General features: G+C 51.5%; 1 protein-coding gene across 1 annotated transcript in view; it reads left to right on the top strand.

The window, feature by feature from the left end:
* Positions 1-591: 591 nt before the first annotated feature.
* ARMH4 (armadillo like helical domain containing 4) overlaps positions 592-20,679 on the top strand; it is a 79,589-nt gene continuing 59,501 nt past the window's right edge. The window contains 4 exon segments of the mRNA XM_060261277.1: positions 592-917; positions 1,063-1,612; positions 1,614-1,720; positions 1,825-1,910. Of these exon segments, the coding sequence (XP_060117260.1) occupies positions 610-917; positions 1,063-1,612; positions 1,614-1,720; positions 1,825-1,910 (1,051 nt within the window). The 5' untranslated portion in view covers positions 592-609.

Genomic DNA, 20,679 nt, shown 5'->3' with positions numbered 1-20,679 from the left:
GATGTTCTGTAATCTTGGTGTTTGGAGAGCAACAGTGGGAAGACTTTTGGAATTCTGGCCCACTGGTGGACCTCCTGATGACCCCTGGTTTTGGCCACTGTGTGACACAGAGTGTTGGTTCGGATGGGCCATTGACCTCATAAGAACGTAAGAGAAGCCATGTTGGATCAAGCCAATGGCCCATCCAGTCCAACACTCTGTGTCACACATAAGACCACAAGAGAAACCATGTTGGATCAGGCCAATGGCCCATCCAGTCCAACACTCTGTGTCACACATAAGAGAAGCCATGTTGGATCAGGCCAATGGCCCATCCAGTCCAACACTCTGAGTCACACAGTGGCCAAAAAAAGTGCCATCAGGAGGTCCATCAGTGGGGCCAGGACACTAGAAGCCCTCCCACTGTTGCTCCCCCAAGCACCAAGAATACAGAGCATCACTGCCCCAGACAGAGAGTTCCATCAATACCTTGTGGGTTAATAGCCACTGATGGATCCAACACAGGTTCTGTTCTTAAACTGACATGAGGGCTCTCTTCTGTTTCTTGTTTCAGGGCTCATTCACCAGGACTGTTTGACTGGCTGGTTCTACGCACATTTCCCCTCCAGTATGAACGAGTCGACGGCGTCCCCCGCCCGTGTTGCCATCTGCCTTATTCTGCTCGGCTCCTGCAGCCTGCAATGCCTCGCCTTCCGAAACACGGAGCGGAGGCATGCCAGACGACTGCAGCAGCGGGCCGCTCTGGCAGAGCCTCGTTTAGGAGATACAGACAATGTGAGCGCATCGAATCCGGAAGGTCACTCGGAGTTGCCGGAGCAAACCGTCGGCGCCGCTGCTGCCTCTGAAACCCCATATGGAGCCTCAGCGGAACCATCTGGGATCTCATTAACACCGTGGTTAAAGCGACGCCGCAAACTGTTCTAGACGTCCGGGGTCCCTCAGGGCACCAGGCTTTCCTTGCTTACACCACTGCAGTCGCGGGGGTTGCTGGAGCAGAAAGCCGGCTTGCTTCCAACGAGCCTGAGACCGAGAATGAAAATGACTCGCACAAATCCTTGCTAGATGTAGGGGTGACATCTCCAACCCTAATGTAAAGGACCAGGTATGTAGTAGTACTGCGAGTGAAACAATGGGCGGGGCCAGTGAAGGAGCTGCTCATGATTCCACAGGGAATCCGGGAGGAGATATTTTTGAACCCAGCATCCTGGAGGAAGGCGGAAGCATAGGCCGCACTGGGGTACCCCCGTTGATCACGGAAGACTCGCTGCTCGGGCTTCCCAGCGATCGGTCCCCAAGTCTCCTGCCCTCTGCTGGGCAATCGCTGCATGACGTCGAGCGGGTCGCACATGGAGACGGCCCCTCGCCGCCAACAGACACTACTGCAAAATCCAAACTAGTTTCCACCGCCTTCGATCAGGACGAGGACACCTTGGATGGCTGGGGACACTCGCGAGTCACGCCTGGGGCTGCCACGGCCGTCCTGGCCACGGCACTTCCAAGCGACGATTGGGATGATACAAAACTCGGAGCTGCCAGCCAGGCAAGGGAAACGACGGCTACGGCGGCGAGCCAATCCCAAACGGTAGGAGAACCTTACCCGGGAGAGGGGGAGAGAGGAAGATGACGACGAGGTGAGAAGAGTCTTCCCACCAAGGTTATTAGCCACCGCGGCGAAAGGAAGCCAAAATCTTCAGACTGGTCCGGTCCGACCACCTTTGCGGTGGGGAGAGTCGACAACGCTTTTGGTCAGTCAGAATGCCGTCCACGCCACCGATCTGTCTCCGAAGGGCCAAGTCCCTCCTGCAGAAGCGATTGAAAACACTGAACGAGTTGCAAAGACCCACGAGGCTGCTACTGCAATAGACACGACCAAATCGGATGTCTTCCCAACCAGAGAGATACGTTGAAAGGTAATGCCTCTTCTCCCAATTTCTACACGTTTTTTTTCTTTTTTAAAAAAAGATGCTTGCAATAATAAGCAAAGGAATTTGGCCCCTATTCTAATCGAGTTTGGTGCATAATCCAGTTTGGTGGAGTGGTTAAGTCGGTGGACTCTTATCCGGGAGAACCGGGTTTGATACCCCGCTCCTCCATTTACACCTGCTGGAATTTTCTTGGGTCAGCCAGAGCTCTCGCAGAGCTGTCTTTGAAAGGACAGCTTCTATCAGAACTCTCTCAGCTCCACCTGCCTCACAGGGTGTCTGTTGTGGTGAGGTGAGTGGGGCTCGAAGTCCTCACATTGTTGCCGCTCCCAGGCACCAAGAATACAGAGTATCACTTGCCCCAGACAGAGAGTTCCAACTATACGCTGTGGCTAATAGCCACTGATGGACCTCTGCTCCATATGCTTATCCATTCCTCTCTTGAAGCTGGCTCTGCTTGCAGCTGCCGCCACCCTCCCGTGGCAGTGAATTCCACACGTTAATCACCCTTTGGGTGAAGAAGGACTTCCTTTTATCCCTTCTAACCCGACTGCTCAGCAATTTCATGGAATGCCCACGCGTTCTCGTATTGTGAGAAAGGAAGAAAAGTACTTCTTTCTCTATCTTCTCTATCCTTTGTATAATCTTCCCTGTCCCGTGCAGAATCTTGTAAGCCTCTATCACGCCTTTCACTTTCAGCCTCTTCCTTCTAGGCGGTGATCAGGCAGCAGTGAGACCCCTGTCTGTTCACTTGCTGGAGTGAGCAGCGGCTGATCAGGAACGTGATCGACAGCGTCTCTTCCTGTTGGAAGTTGCTGTTCCATTGCTCCAGCACAGGGGTGTCAAACATGCAGTTTGGGGGCTGAATCAGGCCCCAGGAGGACTCCTATCAGGCCCCCGAGCAGTTGGCTGTCATCTGCTTCCTTCTCAACATATCTTGCTTCCATCTGCATCACAACTTGCCTTGCAAGGCTTGCTCAACTGCACAGGAGCTACAGAGCAAAACCTCTGTTTCCTTCATTGGCTGAGGCTGCTCCCTTGGGGAGGAAGGAGGGAGGCTTGCTTTGCCAGACTCTTTCAGTTGCACAGCAGAGCTACTGAGCCATGCCTCATTCCCTTCTATTGGCTGAGGCTCCCCCCACTAGTCCCCTGAAGAAGGAAGGAAAGAGCCAGAGCTTCCTTTGCCCAGTTCCCTGGAAATACAAAGAAAGCATCTTTAAGACCAATGAGTGCTAATGTTTTAAGTTTTTTTAAAAGATATATTTGTTGTATGTCTGTGTCCTTTATTTGTATCTCTGCTACCTAATCTTAAATAGGTACACACATGGCCCAGTGTGACATGTCCCGGCTCCAGAAGGTTTCATTTATGTCACATCTGGCCCTCATAACAAACACCCCTGGGAACTATGAAGACCCTCCCCCATTGGGTCAGGGCTGGTCCTGGGAGGGAGCCTGTCATGCAGCATCTTGCTGAGGGCCCCCCAAATGTGGGGCTGTCTGTCTAAATGGGCTAAATCAGGGGTGGGGAACCTCTGTCCCGAGGGCCGTATACGGCGCTCAAGGTCACTTGGTGCGGCCCTCGGGGATTGCTGGGCCGAACCGAGCCATGTGGCAGCCTCCCTGGGGCCTGGCTGGCCAGCAAGGCTCATGGGGCCCAGCCGCGCTGTGCAGCGGCCTCCCCAGGGTCAGGCAAGGATCACAGGGCCCTCCTTAAAGCAAATTCCGCCTTCCTATCCGGTGGGTCCTTCAGTATCCCATGGCCGTCTTCGGAAAACTAGCCCACAGCTTTGCCAAGCTGCTACCGGACCATCTGCAGCTGGCACCCGCAAGAAATCTTTTGTAAAGGAGTACAAGTGATAAAGTTTTTTTTTAATAAAGCCTGGATATTGCTTGTTAGCAAACGGCTTCCTCCATTCAGCTCTCATTTGTCTCTCGAAATAAGCTGGGAATGGGAAAGCTTTTTCTGCAGCGCTACGTCTGGCGAAGAATTCCTCGTCCCCTTCCTTGTGTGTGGACTTATGTTTTACTTCTGCGTCTTCCTCGATACCTGGATCATCGTGCAGCTATAGGGCTGCTAGAAGAATTCCTCGTCCCCTTCCTTGTGTGTGGCCTTATGTTTTACTTCTGCGTCTTCCTTGATATCTGGATCATCGTGCAGCTATAGGGCTGCTAGAAGAATTCCTCGTCCCCTTCCTTGTGTGTGGCCTTATGTTTTACTTCTGCGTCTTCCTCGATACCTGGATCATCGTGCAGCTATAGGGCTGCTAGAAGAATTCCTCGTCCCCTTCCTTGTGTGTGGCCTTATGTTTTACTTCTGCGTCTTCCTCGATATCTGGATCATCGTGCAGCTATAGGGCTGCTAGAAGAATTCCTCGTCCCCTTCCTTGTGTGTGGCCTTATGTTTTACTTCTGCGTCTCCCTCGATATCTGGATCATCGTTCAGCTATAGGGCTGCTAGAAGAATTCCTCGTCCCCTTCCTTGTGTGTGGCCATATGTTTTACTTCTGCATCTTCCTCAATATCTGGATCATCGTGCAGCTATAGGGCTGCTAGAAGAATTCCTCGTCCCCTTCCTTGTGTGTGGCCTTATGTTTTACTTCTGCATCTTCCTCGATATCTGGATCCTCGTGCAGATCTAGGGCTGCTAGAAGAATTCCTCGTCCCCTTCCTTGTGTGTGGCTTTATGTTTTACTTCTGCGTCTTCCTCAACATCTGGATCATCAAGTCCCCAGTTCTTGCCGCAGCCATGTCCCTCGCACTGTCTCTGTCTTCATCTGAGTGCCGCGAGGCGGTCCTTGCTGTGCCGCTTGAAGCCACGGCGTCGGCACAGGAAGTTTTGGTGCGCTTTGAGGAAGAAACGCGATTTTGCAGCATCGACGGGAAGGCCCGCGCAAGCCGCGCCTGAGTCTTGCTGGCTCCGCTATGGGGACTCATCTCCAGGGGCTCTCTGTCTTCGTCGGACAGGAATTCATTCCTTCCACCCTGCATTTTCTGAGGCTGCTTCTGAGCCGCTTGTATTTTTCTTTCCCTGGGCTGATAGCCTCACAGGGAAGCTTGAAATGGCTGCCCGGTAAGTGGGACCAGCCCTGCAGGGGCTTTCTTTGACTCTCTTCCCCCCCCTTTTTTTTATAGAGGTGAAAAACAGACCAACAGAGAAAAAGGACAGTAAAGAGTCAAATAGCACAGCACAGGCTATTCTGAGGCGCTCTCCCTACTGAGGCAGGAAATGAACTGACTCAAGGGTGACTCCCACAGGAAACAGGAAGTTTTAAATAAAGAAGAAGAAGATGAAGATATTGGATTTATATCCCGCCCTCCACTCCAAAGAGTCTCAGAGTGGCTCACAATCTCCTTTCCCTTCCTCCCCCACAACAGACACCCTGTGAGGTAGATGAAGATATTGGATTTATATCCCGCCCTCCACTCTGAAGAGTCTCAGAGCGGCTCACAATCTCCTTTCCCTTCCTCCCCCACAACAGACGCCCTGTGAGGTAGATGAAGATATTGGATTTATATCCCACCCTCCACTCCGAAGAGTCTTAGAGCAGCTCACAATCTCCTTTACCTTCTCCCCCACAACAGACACCCTGTGAGGTAGATGAAGATATTGGATTTATATCCCGCCCTCCACTCCGAAGAGTCTCAGAGCGGCTCACAATCTCCTTTCCCTTCCTCCCCCACAACAGTCACCCTGTGAGGTGGGTGGGGCTGAGAGGGCTCGACAGCAGCTGCCCTTTCAAGGACAACCTCTGCCAGAGCTATGGCTGACCCAAGGCCATGCTAGCAGGTGGAAGTGGAGGAGTGGGGAATCAAACCCGGTTCTCCCAGATAAGAGTCCGCACACTTAACCACTACACCAAACTGGCTCTCCTGCCTCCCTACAAGTAGGATGGGAAATCCCCCACAAGATGTCCTCTTGTCCTCAGAGGAGGACCCTTCACGGTGAGTATCCAGTGGTCATTCCCCACCCCTGGGCTAGATGGAGAATGACAGGAGAGAGACGCTTGTGATGAAAGCAAACGCGCTCTTCCAGTTTTTCGTAATTCATGGCTGTGCCTGAGGTGGGAAACTATCTTGCGCTGGCAAGATTGAGGTCAAGACACCGGGTGGGATCCCTGGACTTCCTTTCTCGTGGCACCTTTTAGTGACGGATTGATTTCCTATCTCAGTTGCTGGCGGGTCAAGCGGATGGGTTCCCGCTTGCAGCAATGGGGTGATCCGATTTGCAAATTGCAACGGGGGTACATTGTCGAATGTAGAAGAAGTCATTGGATTTATATCCCGCCCTCCACTCAAGAGTCTCAGAGCGGCTCACAATCTCCTTTATCTCCCTCCCCCACAACAGACACCCTGTGAAGTGGGTGGGGCTGGAGAGGGCTGTCACAGCAGCTGCCCTTTCAAGGACAACCTCTGCCAGAGCTACGGCTGACCCAAGGCCATTCCAGCAGCTGCAAGCGGAGGAGTGGGGAATCAAACCCGGTTCTCCCAGATAAGAGAGCTCTGGCCGACCCAAGGCTATTCCAGCAGGTGCAAGTGGAGGAGTGGGGAATCAAACCCAGTTCTCCCAGATAAGAGAGCTCTGGCCGACCCAAGGCCATTCCAGCAGGTGCAAGCGGAGGAGTGGGGAATCAAACCCAGTTCTCCCAGATAAGAGAGCTCTGGCCGACCCAAGGCCATTCCAGCAGGTGCAAGTGGAGGAGTGGGGAATCAAACCCGGTTCTCCCAGATAAGAGTCTGCACACTTCACCACTATACCAAACTGGCTTTCTATTAGCTATTTTTGCAGAGGTAGCACCGAAATACTTTCTTAGGTTGCTGTGGTTTGTCTGTAAGGTGGATTTCTGAGGTCTTCCGCTTTCTGTTCAGAGATTTTTTGTTGTTTCCACATGTTCGTTGTTCAGTCGCACAGTCGAGTCCGACTCTTTGCGACCCCATGGACCAAGTCACGCCAGGCCCTCCTGTCTTCCACCACCCTCCAAAGTTTGCTCAAATTCATGTTGGTTACATCAGTAACGCTGTCCAGCCATCGCATCTTTTGCCATCCCCATCTTCTTTTGCCTTCTGTCTTTCCCAGCATCAGGGTCTTCTCCAATGAGGGCTCCCTTCTCTTTTGGTGGCCAAAATATTTGAGCTTCAGCTTAAGCATCTGACCTTCCAGGGAACAGTCGAGGTTGATTTCCCTTAGGACTGGTTTGATCTTCTTGCAGTTCAAGGGACTCTCAGCATCACAATTCCACATGTACCGAGTCTGAATTTGAAAAGAAATCAGCCAGAAGAAGAAGAATTGCAGATTTATATCCCGCCCTTCTCCCTGAATCAGAGACTCAGAGCGGCTTACAATCTCCTATGTCTTCTCCCCTCACACCCTGTGAGGTGGGTGGGGCTGGAGAGGGCTCTCACAGCAGCTGCCCTTCCAAGGACAGAGTCTCAGAGCGGCCTACAATCTCCTTTCCCTTCCTCCCCCACAACAGACACCCTGTGAGGTGGGTGGGGCTGGAGAGGGCTCTCACAGCAGCTGCCCTTTCAAGGACAGAGTCTCAGAGCAGCCTACAATCTCCTTTCCCTTCCTCCCCCCCAACAGACACCCTGTGAGGTGGGTGGGGCTGGAGAGGGCTCTCACAGCAGCTGCCCTTTCAAGAACAGAGTCTCAGAGCGGCCTACAATCTCCTTTCCCTTCCTCCCCCACAACAGACACCCTGTGAGGTGGGTGGGGCTGGAGAGGGCTCTCACAGCAGCTGCCCTTTCAAGAACAGAGTCTCAGAGCGGCCTACAATCTCCTTTCCCTTCCTCCCCCACAACAGACACCCTGTGAGGTGGGTGGGGCTGGAGAGGGCTCTCACAGCAGCTGCCCTTTCAAGAACAGAGTCTCAGAGCGGCCTACAATCTCCTTTCCCTTCCTCCCCCACAACAGACACCCTGTGAGGTGGGTGGGGCTGGAGAGGGCTCTCACAGCAGCTGCCCTTTCAAGAACAGAGTCTCAGAGCGGCCTACAATCTCCTTTCCCTTCCTCCCCCACAACAGACACCCTGTGAGGTGGGTGGGGCTGGAGTGGGCTCTCACAGCAGCTGCCCTTTCAAGAACAGAGTCTCAGAGCGGCCTACAATCTCCTTTCCCTTCCTCCCCCACAACAGACACCCTGTGAGGTGGGTGGGGCTGGAGAGGGCTCTCACAGCAGCTTCCCTTCCAAGGACAGAGTCTCAGAGCGGCCTACAATCTCCTTTCCCTTCCTCCCCCACAACAGACACCCTGTGAGGTGGGTGGGGCTGGAGAGGGCTCTCACAGCAGCTGCCCTTCCAAGGACAGAGTCTCAGAGCGGCCTACAATCTCCTTTCCCTTCCTCCCCCACAACAGACACCCTGTGAGGTGGGTGGGGCTGGAGAGGGCTCTCACAGCAGCTGCCCTTCCAAGGACAGAGTCTCAGAGCGGCCTACAATCTCCCATATCTTCTCCCCTCACAACAGACACCCTGTGAGGTGGGTGGAGCTGGAGACGGCTCTCCCAGAAGCTGCCCTTTCAAGGACAACCTCTGCCAGAGCTATGGCTGACCCAAGGCCATGCTAGTAGATGCAAGTGGAGGAGTGGGGAATCAAACCTGGTTCTCCCAGATAAGAGTCCGCACACTTAACCACTACACCAAACCGGCTCTCAGTACTATAATGCACCTGTGTAAATATGTGGTGCTGCCTCATTTGGCATACTGTGTGCAATTCTGGTCACCACACCTCAAAGAAGCCATTACAGCATTGGAAAAAGTCCAGAAAAGGGCAACTAAAACAATTAAGTGGATGAAACACCTTCCCTATGAAGAAAGGTCAGAGAGGTTCGGGCTCTTTAGCTTGGAGAATGGGAAATTGTGGGGGTACATTATAGAGATTTGCAAAATTATGCATGAGCTAGAGAAAGTAGAGAAAGAAGGACTCCCCCCACCCCCCCGTTCTCACAGTACAAGACCTCATGGGCATTCAATGAAATTAATGAATAGTAGGTTTAGAACAGATAAAAGGAAGTACTTCTTCACCCCAAGAGTGATTAACACATGAAATTCCCTGCCACAGGAAGTGGCGGCAGCTGCAGGCATAGACAACTTCAAGAGGGGGTTGGATAAGCATATGGAGCAGAGGTTCGTTAGTGGCTATTAGTCACAGGTATAGATGGAACTCTCTGTCTGGGGCAGTGATGCTCTGTCTTCTTGGAAGGCCACAGCAGGAGCGCTTCTTGAGTTCTGGCCCCACTGATGGACCTCCTGATGACACCTTAGTTTTGGTCGCTGTATAACAGTGGGCCATTGGCCTGATCCAACATGGCTTCTCTAATGTTCTTGTGTCTGGGACAGCGATGCTCTGTATTCTTGGTTCTTGGGGGGAGGCCACAGTGGGAGGGCTTCTGGAGTTCTGGCCCTGCTGGTGGACCTCCTGAAGGCCCCTGGGTTTTGGCCACAAAATGTTGGACTGGATGGGCCATTGGCCTCATCCAACATGGCGTCTCTTATTAAGTCACCTTATATCGATCAGACACTTGGTCCATCAAGACAGTTTCAGGTTGGTACCCAGATTGGTCTGCAGTAGAAGATTAGAGACAAACAAAATTTTCATTCGAGAGTCAAGTGAGGCCTGGCAAAGGAAGCTTTGACTCGAAATTGTATACCCCTGGAAATATTTTGGGTGGTCTTTGAGGTTCTGTTTGACTTGAATCTTGGTACATCAAGGTCTACTCAGACTGGTAGCAGCTCCCCAGAGCCTTAGATTGCAGCAGATCTGTGAGATCTTTCACATCGCCCACTGCCTATATCTTGTAGCTGGAAACGCCAGGGATTGAACTTGGCACCTTCTGTTCACCAAGCAGAGTCTCTGCGGCTGAGCTGTGGCTCTTGCAGTGAACAAAGTTTTTGCATATTAAGCCACACCCCCTTGATGTAGCCAATCCCCCAAGAGATTACGGGGCTCTTCTTACAGAGTTTACTGTAAGCTCCAGGAGGATTGGCTACATTAGGGGTGGGTGGCCTATTATGCAAAGGAGTTCCTGCTATAAAGAAAGCCCTGCTCACAAGAAGCGACTTTGGTCCATCAAGGTCGGTGTTGTCTACTCAGGCTGGCAGCTGCTCTCCAGGGTCTCAGGCTCACCCCTTTCATATCACCAACTGCGTGGGTCTCTTAACTGAAGATGCTGAGAAATGAGCTGGGGACCTTCGGCATGCCAAGCAGATACGGAGCCACGGCCCCTCCCCAGAGGTCCACGATCATGTGCTCTACTACTGAGCCATGGAAGGGTGCTGGGGCGATGGGTGCAGAGGGTGCTTCCCCTCCCAGAACTGGCTGAACAAAGTCCACCTTAACTCAGTTGTGGTGTAGTGGTTAAGTGCACGGACTCTTACCCGGGAGAACCGGGTTTGATTCCCCACTCCTCCACTTGCAGCTACTGGAATGGCCCTGGGTCAGCCAGAGCTCTCTTATCTGGGAGAACCGGGTTTGATTCCCCACTCCTCCACTTGCAGCTACTGGAATGGCCCTGGGTCAGCCAGAGCTCTCTTATCTGGGAGAACCGGGTTTGATTCCCCACTCCTCCACTTGCAGCTACTGGAATGGCCCTGGGTCAGCCATAGCTCTTGCAGGAGTTGTCCTTGAAAGGGCAGGTGCTTTGAGAGCCCTCTCAGCCCACCCACCTCACAGGGTGTCTGTTGTCGGGGGAGAAGATATAGAAGATTGTAAGCCGCTCTGAGTCTCTGTGGAATTCACTGCCACAGGAGGTGGTGGCGGCTACAAGCATAGCTAGCTTTAAGAGGGGATTGGATAAAAATATGGAGCAGAGGTCCATCAGTGGCTATTAGCCACGGTGTATATATATATGTGTGTGTATGTTTGTGTGTGTATGTATGTATAGGTGTGTGTGTGTGTATATATACACACACACACGCACATATATTGGCCACTGTGTGACACAGAGTGTTGGACTGGAGGGGCCATTGGCCTGATCCAACATGACTTCTCTTATGTTCTTATGAGAAGGGCGGGGTATAAACCTGCAGTCTTCTCATCTGGGAGAACCGGGTTTGATTCCCCACTCCACCACTTGCCTCTGTTGGAATGGCCTTGGGTCAGCCGTAGCTTTCACAGGAGTTGTCTTTGAAAGGGCAGCTTCTGGGAGAGCTTTCTCAGCCCCACCCACCTCACAGGGGGAGGAAGATAAAGGAGATTGTAAACTGCTCTGAGACTCTGATTCAGAGAGAAGGGCAGGGCATAAATCACTGGTCTTCTTCATTACGGAGTTCAGCTACGCTTGACTGAAGGAAAGCGGAGAAACTTGACCTTCAGACAGTGCTTTTTGGAACAATTGTTGTAGAATGTTTGCAGAGAACTCCGGCTTCTGCAGTCTGGCTCCGGAATCTATTTTGGCTCTTTCTCCTGCACTGCAGGGCAATCCGGTTGGCCTCAAATTGAGGCGAATTTGCTTTCTGGCAAAAGCGTTCCCCGAGAAATAAAATGTAAAAATAACCGTGGCCGGAGGCTGGCTTAGTCATGCAAAACTCCTCTGGGCTAGAGAGATAAATCCCGCCAATGTGCGTCAAATGTGCTTGGCTGAGAGTGATCAATGAGGACTCTGTGGTCCGAGGATATTGGCCTGTCGCCGGGACAGAAGACAGATTGGTGCTTCGGAGCCGTTTCCCTGCAGTGGACGGCGGGCGCAGCTGTTGGGGGTCTTTTGACACCATTCCCTGCAGGAGGAGAGGGGAAAGTTCCGAGGCAGAACTTCTATGATCGAAAAGCCAAAAAAAAGGGGGGGGGGACTCTGCTCTGATGCCTCTCCTCCAGAATTATGGTTGCCAAACTCCAGGTGGGGCCTGGAGATCTCCCACTATTACAATCGATCTCCAGGTAATAGAAGGGAGTTCCCCTAGAGAAAATAGCCACTTGAAGGGCTTTTTTTGTAGCAGGAACTCCTTTGCATATGAGGCCACACACCCCTGATGTAGCCAATCCTCCAAGAGCTTGCAGGGCTCTTCTTAAAGGGCCTGCTGTAAATTCTTAGAGCAGAGGTGTCAAACATCTGGCCAGGGGGGTCGAATCAGCCCCTTGGAGGGCTCCGATCAGGCCCCCAAGCAACTGACTGTCCTCTGCTTCCTGCTAATAATAATAATAATAATAATATTAATAATAATAATAATAATAATAAATTTATTTTTATATCCCGCCCTCCCCCGCCAAAGGCGGGCTCAGGGCGGCTTACAGACATGGCATTCCATGATTCAAATAAAACAATATACACAACAATTTAAATATAATCAGTTACATAAATAATTAAATAAAATAGATAAAATAGGTGCTATAAATACTATAAGTTATAATATCCACAAGATGGCTAGGTAACTACACATCAGTTTAGCCGGGTTCTGTTTCAAAGGCGAGCTGGAAAAGAAATGTTTTGCAAGCCCTGCGGAATTGGTTCAGGTCCCGCAGGGCTCGCACCATCTCTGGAAGATGGTTCCACCATCGAGGGGCCATTGCGGAGAAGGCTTGCTCCCTGGTAGTCTTCAGTCTGGCCTCTCTTGGCCCAGGGATTGTTAGCAGATTTTGAGAACTGGATCTCAGTGCTCTCTGGGGGACATATGGGGAGAGGCGGTCCCTTAGGCAGGCAGGTCCTCGGCCATATAGGGCTTTAAAGGTAATGACCAGCACTTTATAGCGAACACGGTACACAACCGGCAGCCAGTGCAGATCCCGCAGCCCAGGCCGCACGTGTTCCCACCGTGGTTCTCCCTATATCTCGCTTCCTTCTGCATAACAGCTTGCTTTGCAAGGCTCGCTCAATCGCACAGGAGCTACAGAGCAACGCCTCTGTTTTCTCCATTGGCTGAGGCTCCTCCCTTGGGGAGGAATGGGGGGGAGGAAGAGCTTGCATTGCCAGGCTTTCTCAATTGCACAGCAGAGCTACTGAGCCAAGCCTCTCTTCTATTGGCTGAGCCTCCTCCTTCTCCTGGTCCCCTGAGGAAGGAAGAAGAGAGCCTGAGCTTCCTTTGCCCAGTTCCCTGGATCCCATGGGAGAGATACGGTACAAAGAAAGCACCTTTAAGAGCAGTGAGTGCTAATATTTGAAGCATGGTTTAAGTTTTTAAAAAAACATTTAATTGTGTTTGTCTGTGCCCTTTATAAAGCTTATATCCCTACTATCTAATCTTAAATAGCTACACACATGACTTAGTCTGACATGGCCTGGCTCGCCAAGCTCTCATTTATATCAGTTCCGGCCCTCATAACAAATGAGTTTGACACCCCTGTCTTAGAGGATTGGCTGCATCAGGGGTGTGTGGCCTCATATGCAAAGGAGGTCCTGCTAGAATTCCTTACAGGGCTCTAAGTACAGGGCCTACTGCAAGCTCCAGGAGGATTGGCTACATCAGGGGGTGTGGCCTAATATGCAAAGGAGGTCCTGCTAGAATTCCTTACAGGGCTCTTCTTACAGGGCCTACTGGAAGCTGCAGGAGGATTGGCTGCATCAGGGGTGTGGGGCCTAATATGCAAAGGAGGTCCTGCTAGAATTCCTTACAGGGCTCTTCTTACAGGGCCTACTGGAAGCTCCAGGGGGATTGGCTACATCAGGGGGCGTGGCCTAATATGCAAAGGAGGTCCTGCTAGAATTCCTGACAGGGCTCTCAGTACAGGGCCTACTGGAAGCTCCAGGAGGATTGGCTGCATCAGAGGGGTGTGGCCTAATATGCAAAGGAGGTCCTGCTAGAATTCCTTACAGGGCTCTCAGTACAGGGCCTACTGGAAGCTGCAGGAGGATTGGCTGCATCAGGGGTGTGGGGCCTAATATGCAAAGGAGGTCCTGCTAGAATTCCTTACAGGGCTCTTCTTACAGGGCCTACTGGAAGCTCCAGGGGGATTGGCTACATCAGGGGGCGTGGCCTAATATGCAAAGGAGGTCCTGCTAGAATTCCTGACAGGGCTCTCAGTACAGGGCCTACTGGAAGCTCCAGGAGGATTGGCTGCATCAGAGGGGTGTGGCCTAATATGCAAAGGAGGTCCTGCTAGAATTCCTTACAGGGCTCTCAGTACAGGGCCTACTGGAAGCTGCAGGAGGATTGGCTGCATCAGGGGTGTGTGGCCTAATATGCAAAGGAGGTCCTGCTGGGATTCCTTACAGGGCTCTTCGTACAGGGCCTACTGGAAGCTGCAGGAGGATTGGCTGCATCAGGGGTGTGTGGCCTAATATGCAAAGGAGGTCCTGCTAGAATTCCTTACAGGGCTCTCAGTACAGGGGCTACTGGAAGCTCCAGGAGGATTGGCTGCATCAGGGGTGTGTGGCCTAATATGCAAAGGAGCTCTTGCTACAAAAAAAGCCGTGGCCGCTTGGATGGTGGATTCTATGGCAACGCACCCTATTGAAGTTCCCCCCTCCCCAGCAGTGCCTTTCCCAGACTTCACCCCCTCCCAAATCTCCAAGTATTTCCCCACCCAGAACTGGCGACCCTAAAATAATTAATTTAAGTTCAGTTAAGCTGGCTTTTCTGTTAGCTTCAATCGTGCCCTGCCTCTTTTCCCTCTGGGCTTCCTTTACCGGGCAGCAGAAGCCGATTTGGAGGGTCCATTTCTAGTGTGGGGGGGGCAGTTTTACCAATCTGCAGAACGTGCGAGAAAGCTACTCCCAAGACGACTCCTTCCCAAGAGCGGCCCTAAGGCAAACGGCACCCTAGGCAGACTCGCTGCCCACCCCCCCCTCCGCAGCACCCCCTTCCCTCTGCCCTGCCTCCTCCCTCCCTCCCTTCTCCACCGGGTCTATTTCAATGCCTGGGACCTCACTCCCGGGCTGTTTAAAGCCCCCCCCCCCCCGCAACGATCAGCTGATCGACGGATAAAACCATGCCGGAGGTTCCCGGCTCTTATGCCGGCCCTCCAGTGCACTCCCTGTGAGTGCCAGGTTGAGGGGCGGGCCAGCAGCAGCAGGAAGGACGTGGGGAGAAGGCGGTGGTGGCTGCCGCTTGTTCAGTGGCTCGCTGGTCCTTCCCTCTGCTGCTGGCCTGCCCCCTCAACCTGGCACTCACAGTGAGCATGTGGGAGGGCTGGCATAGGAGCCGGGAGTCTCCGGTGTGGTTTTACCCGCTGATCTGCGGGGGGCACCTTTAGATCATAGAGTTGGAAGGGACCTCCACAGACATCTAGTCCAACCCCCTGCACAATGCAGGAAACCCACAAATACCTACCCCAAATTCACAGGATCGTCATCGCTGTCAGATGGCCCTCTAGCCTCTGTTGAAAAACCTCCAAGGAAGGAGAGCCCACCACCTCCCGAGGGAGTCTCTTCCACTGAGGAACCGCTCTAACGGTCAGGAAGTTCTTCCTAATGTTGAGTCTGAAACTCTTTTGATTTAATTTCAACCCATTGGTTCTGGTCCTACCTACCGGGGCCACAGAAAATAATTCCACACCCTCCTCTACAGGATAGCCCTTCAGGTACTTGAAGATGGTGATCCTATCACCTCTCAGCCGCCTCCTCTCCAAGCTAAACATCCCCAGCTCCTTCAACCTTTCCTCATAGGATTTGGTCTCCAGACCCCTCACCATCTTCGTTTCCCTCCTCTGGACACGTTCCAGCTTGTCTGTATCCTTCTTAAAACGTGGTGCCAAAACTGAACACAATACTCCAGGTGAGGTCTTACCAGAGCAGAGTAAAGCGACTCTTTAGCTTGGAGAAACGTCGACTGCGGGGTGACATGATAGAGGTTTACAAGATAATGCATGGGATGGAGAAAGTAGAGAAAGAAGTACTTTTCTCCTTTTCTCACAATACAAGAACTCGTGGGCATTCGATGAAATTGCTGAGCAGTCGGGTTAAAACGGATAAAAGGAAGTACTTCTTCACCCAAAGGGTGATTAACATGTGGAATTCACTGCCACAGGAGGTGGTGGCAGTCACAAACATAGCCACCTTCAAGAGGGGTTTAGATAAAAATATGGAGCAGAGGTCCATCAGTGGCTATTAGCCACATTGTGTGTGTGTGTGTGTGTGTGTGTATATATATATATATATATATATATATATATATATATATATAATTTTTTTTTGCCACTGTGTGACACAGAGTGTTGGACTGGATGGGCCATTGACCTGATCTAACATGGCTTCTCTTATGTTCTTATGTGAGCCTGCCTTGTACTCAGGGGTCTTTATGTAGCAGGAACTCCTTTGCATATTAGACCACACCTCCCTGATGTAGCCAATCCTCCAAGAGTTTACAGTACGCCCTGTCAGAAGAGTCCAGTAAGCTCTTGGAGGATTGGCTACATCCAGCAGGTGTGGCCTAATATGCAAAGGAGCTCCTGCTACGAAAAAGAGCCCTGCTTATACTGAATCAATTAGACAAGGTCCGAATTGCCTACTCGGACCGGCAGCGGCTCTCCAGAGCATCGGGTTCTGTGTGCTGCTTAACTACCTTGTTGAAACTATGTCTTTACTTGCTGAACTGTTCTTTATATAGAACAAAATAGGAGTCGATTGCACCTTTAAGACCAACTTAGTTTTACTCAGAACGTAAGCTTTCGGGCGCATGCACACTTCTTTTGAGTGTCGACTTAAAAATTGGTAGAGCCTGCAGCACGGGGTTCCGCTTATATTTGTGGCTTGATAAAGTCTTCAATGCAGGCCTCAGATTCAGCAAGAGCTCACAGGAGAACCTTTCCGAGGGTCTCCCCTCCTCCTCCCCACCTACCTTGTCCATTGAATAGGAGGTGCAGCTGCATAACAATCCCTGGATTAGGAGAGCGGGCAGCCAGCCAATCACCAGGGGCTTTGCCACACCCCCAGCAGCCCTCATTAACCCCTGGAGAAGCTCGCGCCACCCTTTCTCCACTCCTTATGTGATTTTGGGTGGCTTGCTGGCTTTTTAACTGTGGGCGGGCGGCCCAGGAGAGCCCCAGGTGTGCGAGACCTGCTTGGGCTGGCTGGATCTCTAGCCAGCCCAAGCAGGCCTTGCTCGCCTGGGGCTCTCCTTTCTTGTGTTGGTTTGCTTTTGGCTGGGAGGGGGGAGCATATGCTAATGAGCTCCACCACCTATTTTTCTACAAAGTGACCCCTGCTTCAAAGGAAGCATGCCTGAAAACCTAGGAAGCATGTTGCCACATCACTCTGTCTAAAAACCTGTACGCTGCCTCTTTGAAGAATATTCCGTACCTCTGTCATAAAGATTTTTTCCCCTTTGACTCAACACTTCCACACTGTTTGCAAGAAGACAGCTTCATAGTCTTTGTATCGCAATCGTTTGGATGCAGACCGGAGCGTATCAATTGTAGAGCTGTCTCTTTCAAAGACTGTTTGTAATTGAAAGTCTGAGCCTTTTGGGAATTTTGTACAGGAGTGTGTATGTATGGAATAGATGATTTTGCGTTATTTCAAGTATAGTATGGTGTAATTGTAATATGGCTGTGAGAGCTGGACCATAAGGAAGGCCAAGCACAGAAGAATAGATGCTTTTGAGATGTGCTGGAGAAGAATCTTGAGAGTCCCTTGGACTGCAAGAAGATCCAATCAGTCAGTCCTAAGGGAAATCAACCCAGACTGTTCCCTGGAAGGTCAGATGCTGAAGCTGTAGCTCCAATACTTTGGCCACCAAATGAGAAGGGAGCACTCACTGGAGAAGACTCTTGAGAGTCCCTTGGACTGCAAGAAGATCAAAACAGTCAGTCCTAAGGGAAATCAACCCAGACTGTTCCCTGGAAGGTCAGATGCTGAAGCTGAAGCTGTAGCTCCAATACTTTGGCCACCAAATGAGAAGGGAGCACTCACTGGAGAAGACTCTTGAGAGTCCCTTGGACTGCAAGAAGATCCAATCAGTCAGTCCTAAGGGAAATCAACCCAGACTGTTCCCTGGAAGGTCAGATGCTGAAGCTGTAGCTCCAATACTTTGGCCACCAAATGAGAAGGGAGCACTCACTGGAGAACACTCTTGAGAGTCCCTTGGACTGCAAGAAGATCAAATCCGTCAGTCCTAAGGGAGATCAACCCAGACTGTTCCCTGGAAGGTCAGATGCTGAAGCTGAAGCTCCAATACTTTGGCCACCAAATGAGAAGGGAGCACTCACTGGAGAAGACTCTTGAGAGTCCCTTGGACTGCAAGAAGATCAAAACAGTCAGTCCTAAGGGAAATCAACCCAGACTGTTCCCTGGAAGGTCAGATGCTGAAGCTGTAGCTCCAATACTTTGGCCACCAAATGAGAAGGGAGCACTCACTGGAGAAGACTCTTGAGAGTCCCTTGGACTGCAAAAAGATCAAATCAGTCAGTCCTAAGGGAAATCAACCCAGACTATTCCCTCGAAGGTCAGATGCTGAAGCTGTAGCTCCAATACTTTGGCCACCAAATGAGAAGGGAGCACTCACTGGAGAAGACTCTTGAGAGTCCCTTGGACTGCAAGAAGATCAAAACAGTCAGTCCTAAGGGAAATCAACCCAGACTGTTCCCTGGAAGGTCAGATGCTGAAGCTGAAGCTCCAATACTTTGGCCACCAAATGAGAAGGGAGCCCTCACTGGAGAAGACCCTGATGCTGGGAAAGACAGAAGGCAAAAGAAGAGGGGAGCGGCAAAAGATGAGATGGCTGGACAGCGTTACTGATGTAAGTAACACAAATTTGAGCAGACTTTAGAGGATGGTGGAAGACAGGAGGGCCTGGCGTGACTTGGTCCATGGGGTCGCAAAGAGCTGGACTCGACTGTGCGACTGAACAACAACAAATGGTGTAATAAGAGTTAAGCATTATATCAATTATATAGATGTGAAAGAGTTACAAGCAGTGGGTTTCTCGTGTTGCTCAACCTTCAGGTGGCGACTGGAGATCTGCTATTATAGCTGATCTTGAGATGACTAAGATCAGTTCCCCCAGTGAAAATGGCTGCTTGGGAGGGGGGCTCTAGGGCATTGTATCCTGGTGAGGCTCCTCCCCTCCCCAAACCCTCCCCTCCCCTGACTCCACCCCCAAAGTCTCCAGGTGTTTCCAAGCCCAGAGTTGGCATCCCTGTGTGTGGCATTAGCATCAGTAGCTGGGATCATAAAGGCAGTGGTGGCAATCGGATGCCATCAGTGTTAATTCTCCCTTTCAGCTTAGATCTGTTTGCATGGTCAGCAACCTACATGCCTCCTAGTAAGAAAGAAAGAAAAGAGAGCAAATGTTCCCTTGCTTAATGGGCCAGAAAATGAAGGGTTAATATTTGCTGCAGTGTTTGGATCAGCTTTTTGTTCAGTTTTCAAAACCTGTTTGCTGGGCAAGTGCCAAAATAGGGATTTTTCTTTTTTCTTTTTTTTTTTAAGTAGTTCGGTCCAGAATTCATAGCCGTCTTCTGTTATTGGAAGCAGAATGTGTTTCTTGGGACTTGCGGCTTCCAGCTCGGTTGTGCTGCAGTGACAGCTGCCACCTGCCTGTCTAAAATAGCAGTGGGAACTAGAAACAGAAGGGTCTCCAAGCATGAAAATCAGCCCTAATCCATCATCGACTGCAAGAGAAGTCTGGTACTCAAGGAGGAGAGATCCTATTCTTCGGAGAGCCAGTTTGGTGTAGTGGTTAAGTGTGCGGACTCTTATCTGGGAGAACCAGGTTTGATTCCCCACTCCTCCACTTGCACCTGCTGGCATGGCCTTGGGTCAGCCATAGCTCTGGCAGAGGTTGTCCTTGAAAGGGCAGCTGCTGTGAGAGCCCTCTCCAGCCCCACCCACCTCACAGGGTGTTTGTTGTGGGGGAGGAAGGTAAAGGAGATTGTGAGCCGCTCTGAGACTCTTCGGAGTGGAGGGCGGGATATAAATCCAATATCTTCTTCATCATCTTCTTCTTCTTCTGCATCTGAAGCTGGTGGGGGAGCTTAGAACATCAGAAGAGCCCTGCTGGATCAGACCAGGGGTCCATCTAGTCCAACATTCTGCCTCACACAGTGGCCAATCAGTTCCTCCGGAGGGCCAACAACAGGGCAGAGAGACCGAGGCCTCCAAGAGAACATCAGAAGAGCCCTGGTGGATCAGACCAGTAAGGGTCCATCTAGTCCAGCATCCTGTCTCACACAGTGACCAACCAGTTGCTCTGGAGGGCCAACAACAGGGCATAGAGGCTGTGGCTTTCATAAGAACATGAGAAGAACCCTGCTGGGTCAGACCAGTGAAGGTCCATCTAGTTCAGCATCCTGTCTCACACTGTGGCCAACCAGTTCCTCTGGAGGGCCAACAGCAGGTCACAGAGGTTAAGGCCTTCATAAAAACATCAGAAAAGCCCTGCTGAGTCAGACCAGTGGTCCATCCATCCAAGCATCCTGTCCCACACAGTAGTTAACCAGTTCCTTTGGAGGGCCAACAACAGGGCAGATTGGTGGAGGCCTTCATTAAACTATAAGATGAGCCCTGCTGGGTCAGACGAATGCACCTAGTCCAACATCCTGTCTCACCCAGTTCCTCTGGGGGGCCAACAACAGGGCATAGAGGCTGAGGCCTTCCCATGATGCTACCTCCTGGCTCTGGGATTCAGAGGTTTAGTGCCTCTGAATGTGGAGATTCCTTTGAGTCACTATGTCTAGTAGCCATTGATACACTTATTTCTCTGGGTGTGCAGTGAGAACCTTGGGAGAGGGGGCCATGGCTCAGTGGCAGAGCCGCTGCCTGGCAAGCGGAAGGTCCCAGGTTCAATCCCCGGCATCTCCAGTTAAAAGGATCAGGTAGGAGGTGATGGGAAAGACCTCCGCCTCAGACCCTGGAGAGCCACGAAGTGGGGCTGTAGCTCAGTCACAGAGCATTT

This window comes from Heteronotia binoei, chromosome 21 (assembly GCF_032191835.1).
Source record: "Heteronotia binoei isolate CCM8104 ecotype False Entrance Well chromosome 21, APGP_CSIRO_Hbin_v1, whole genome shotgun sequence".
NCBI classification, from domain to species: domain Eukaryota; kingdom Metazoa; phylum Chordata; class Lepidosauria; order Squamata; family Gekkonidae; genus Heteronotia; species Heteronotia binoei.
The sequence above is the reverse complement of the archived record's forward strand: the minus strand, read 5'-3'. Positions and strand labels throughout refer to the sequence as shown.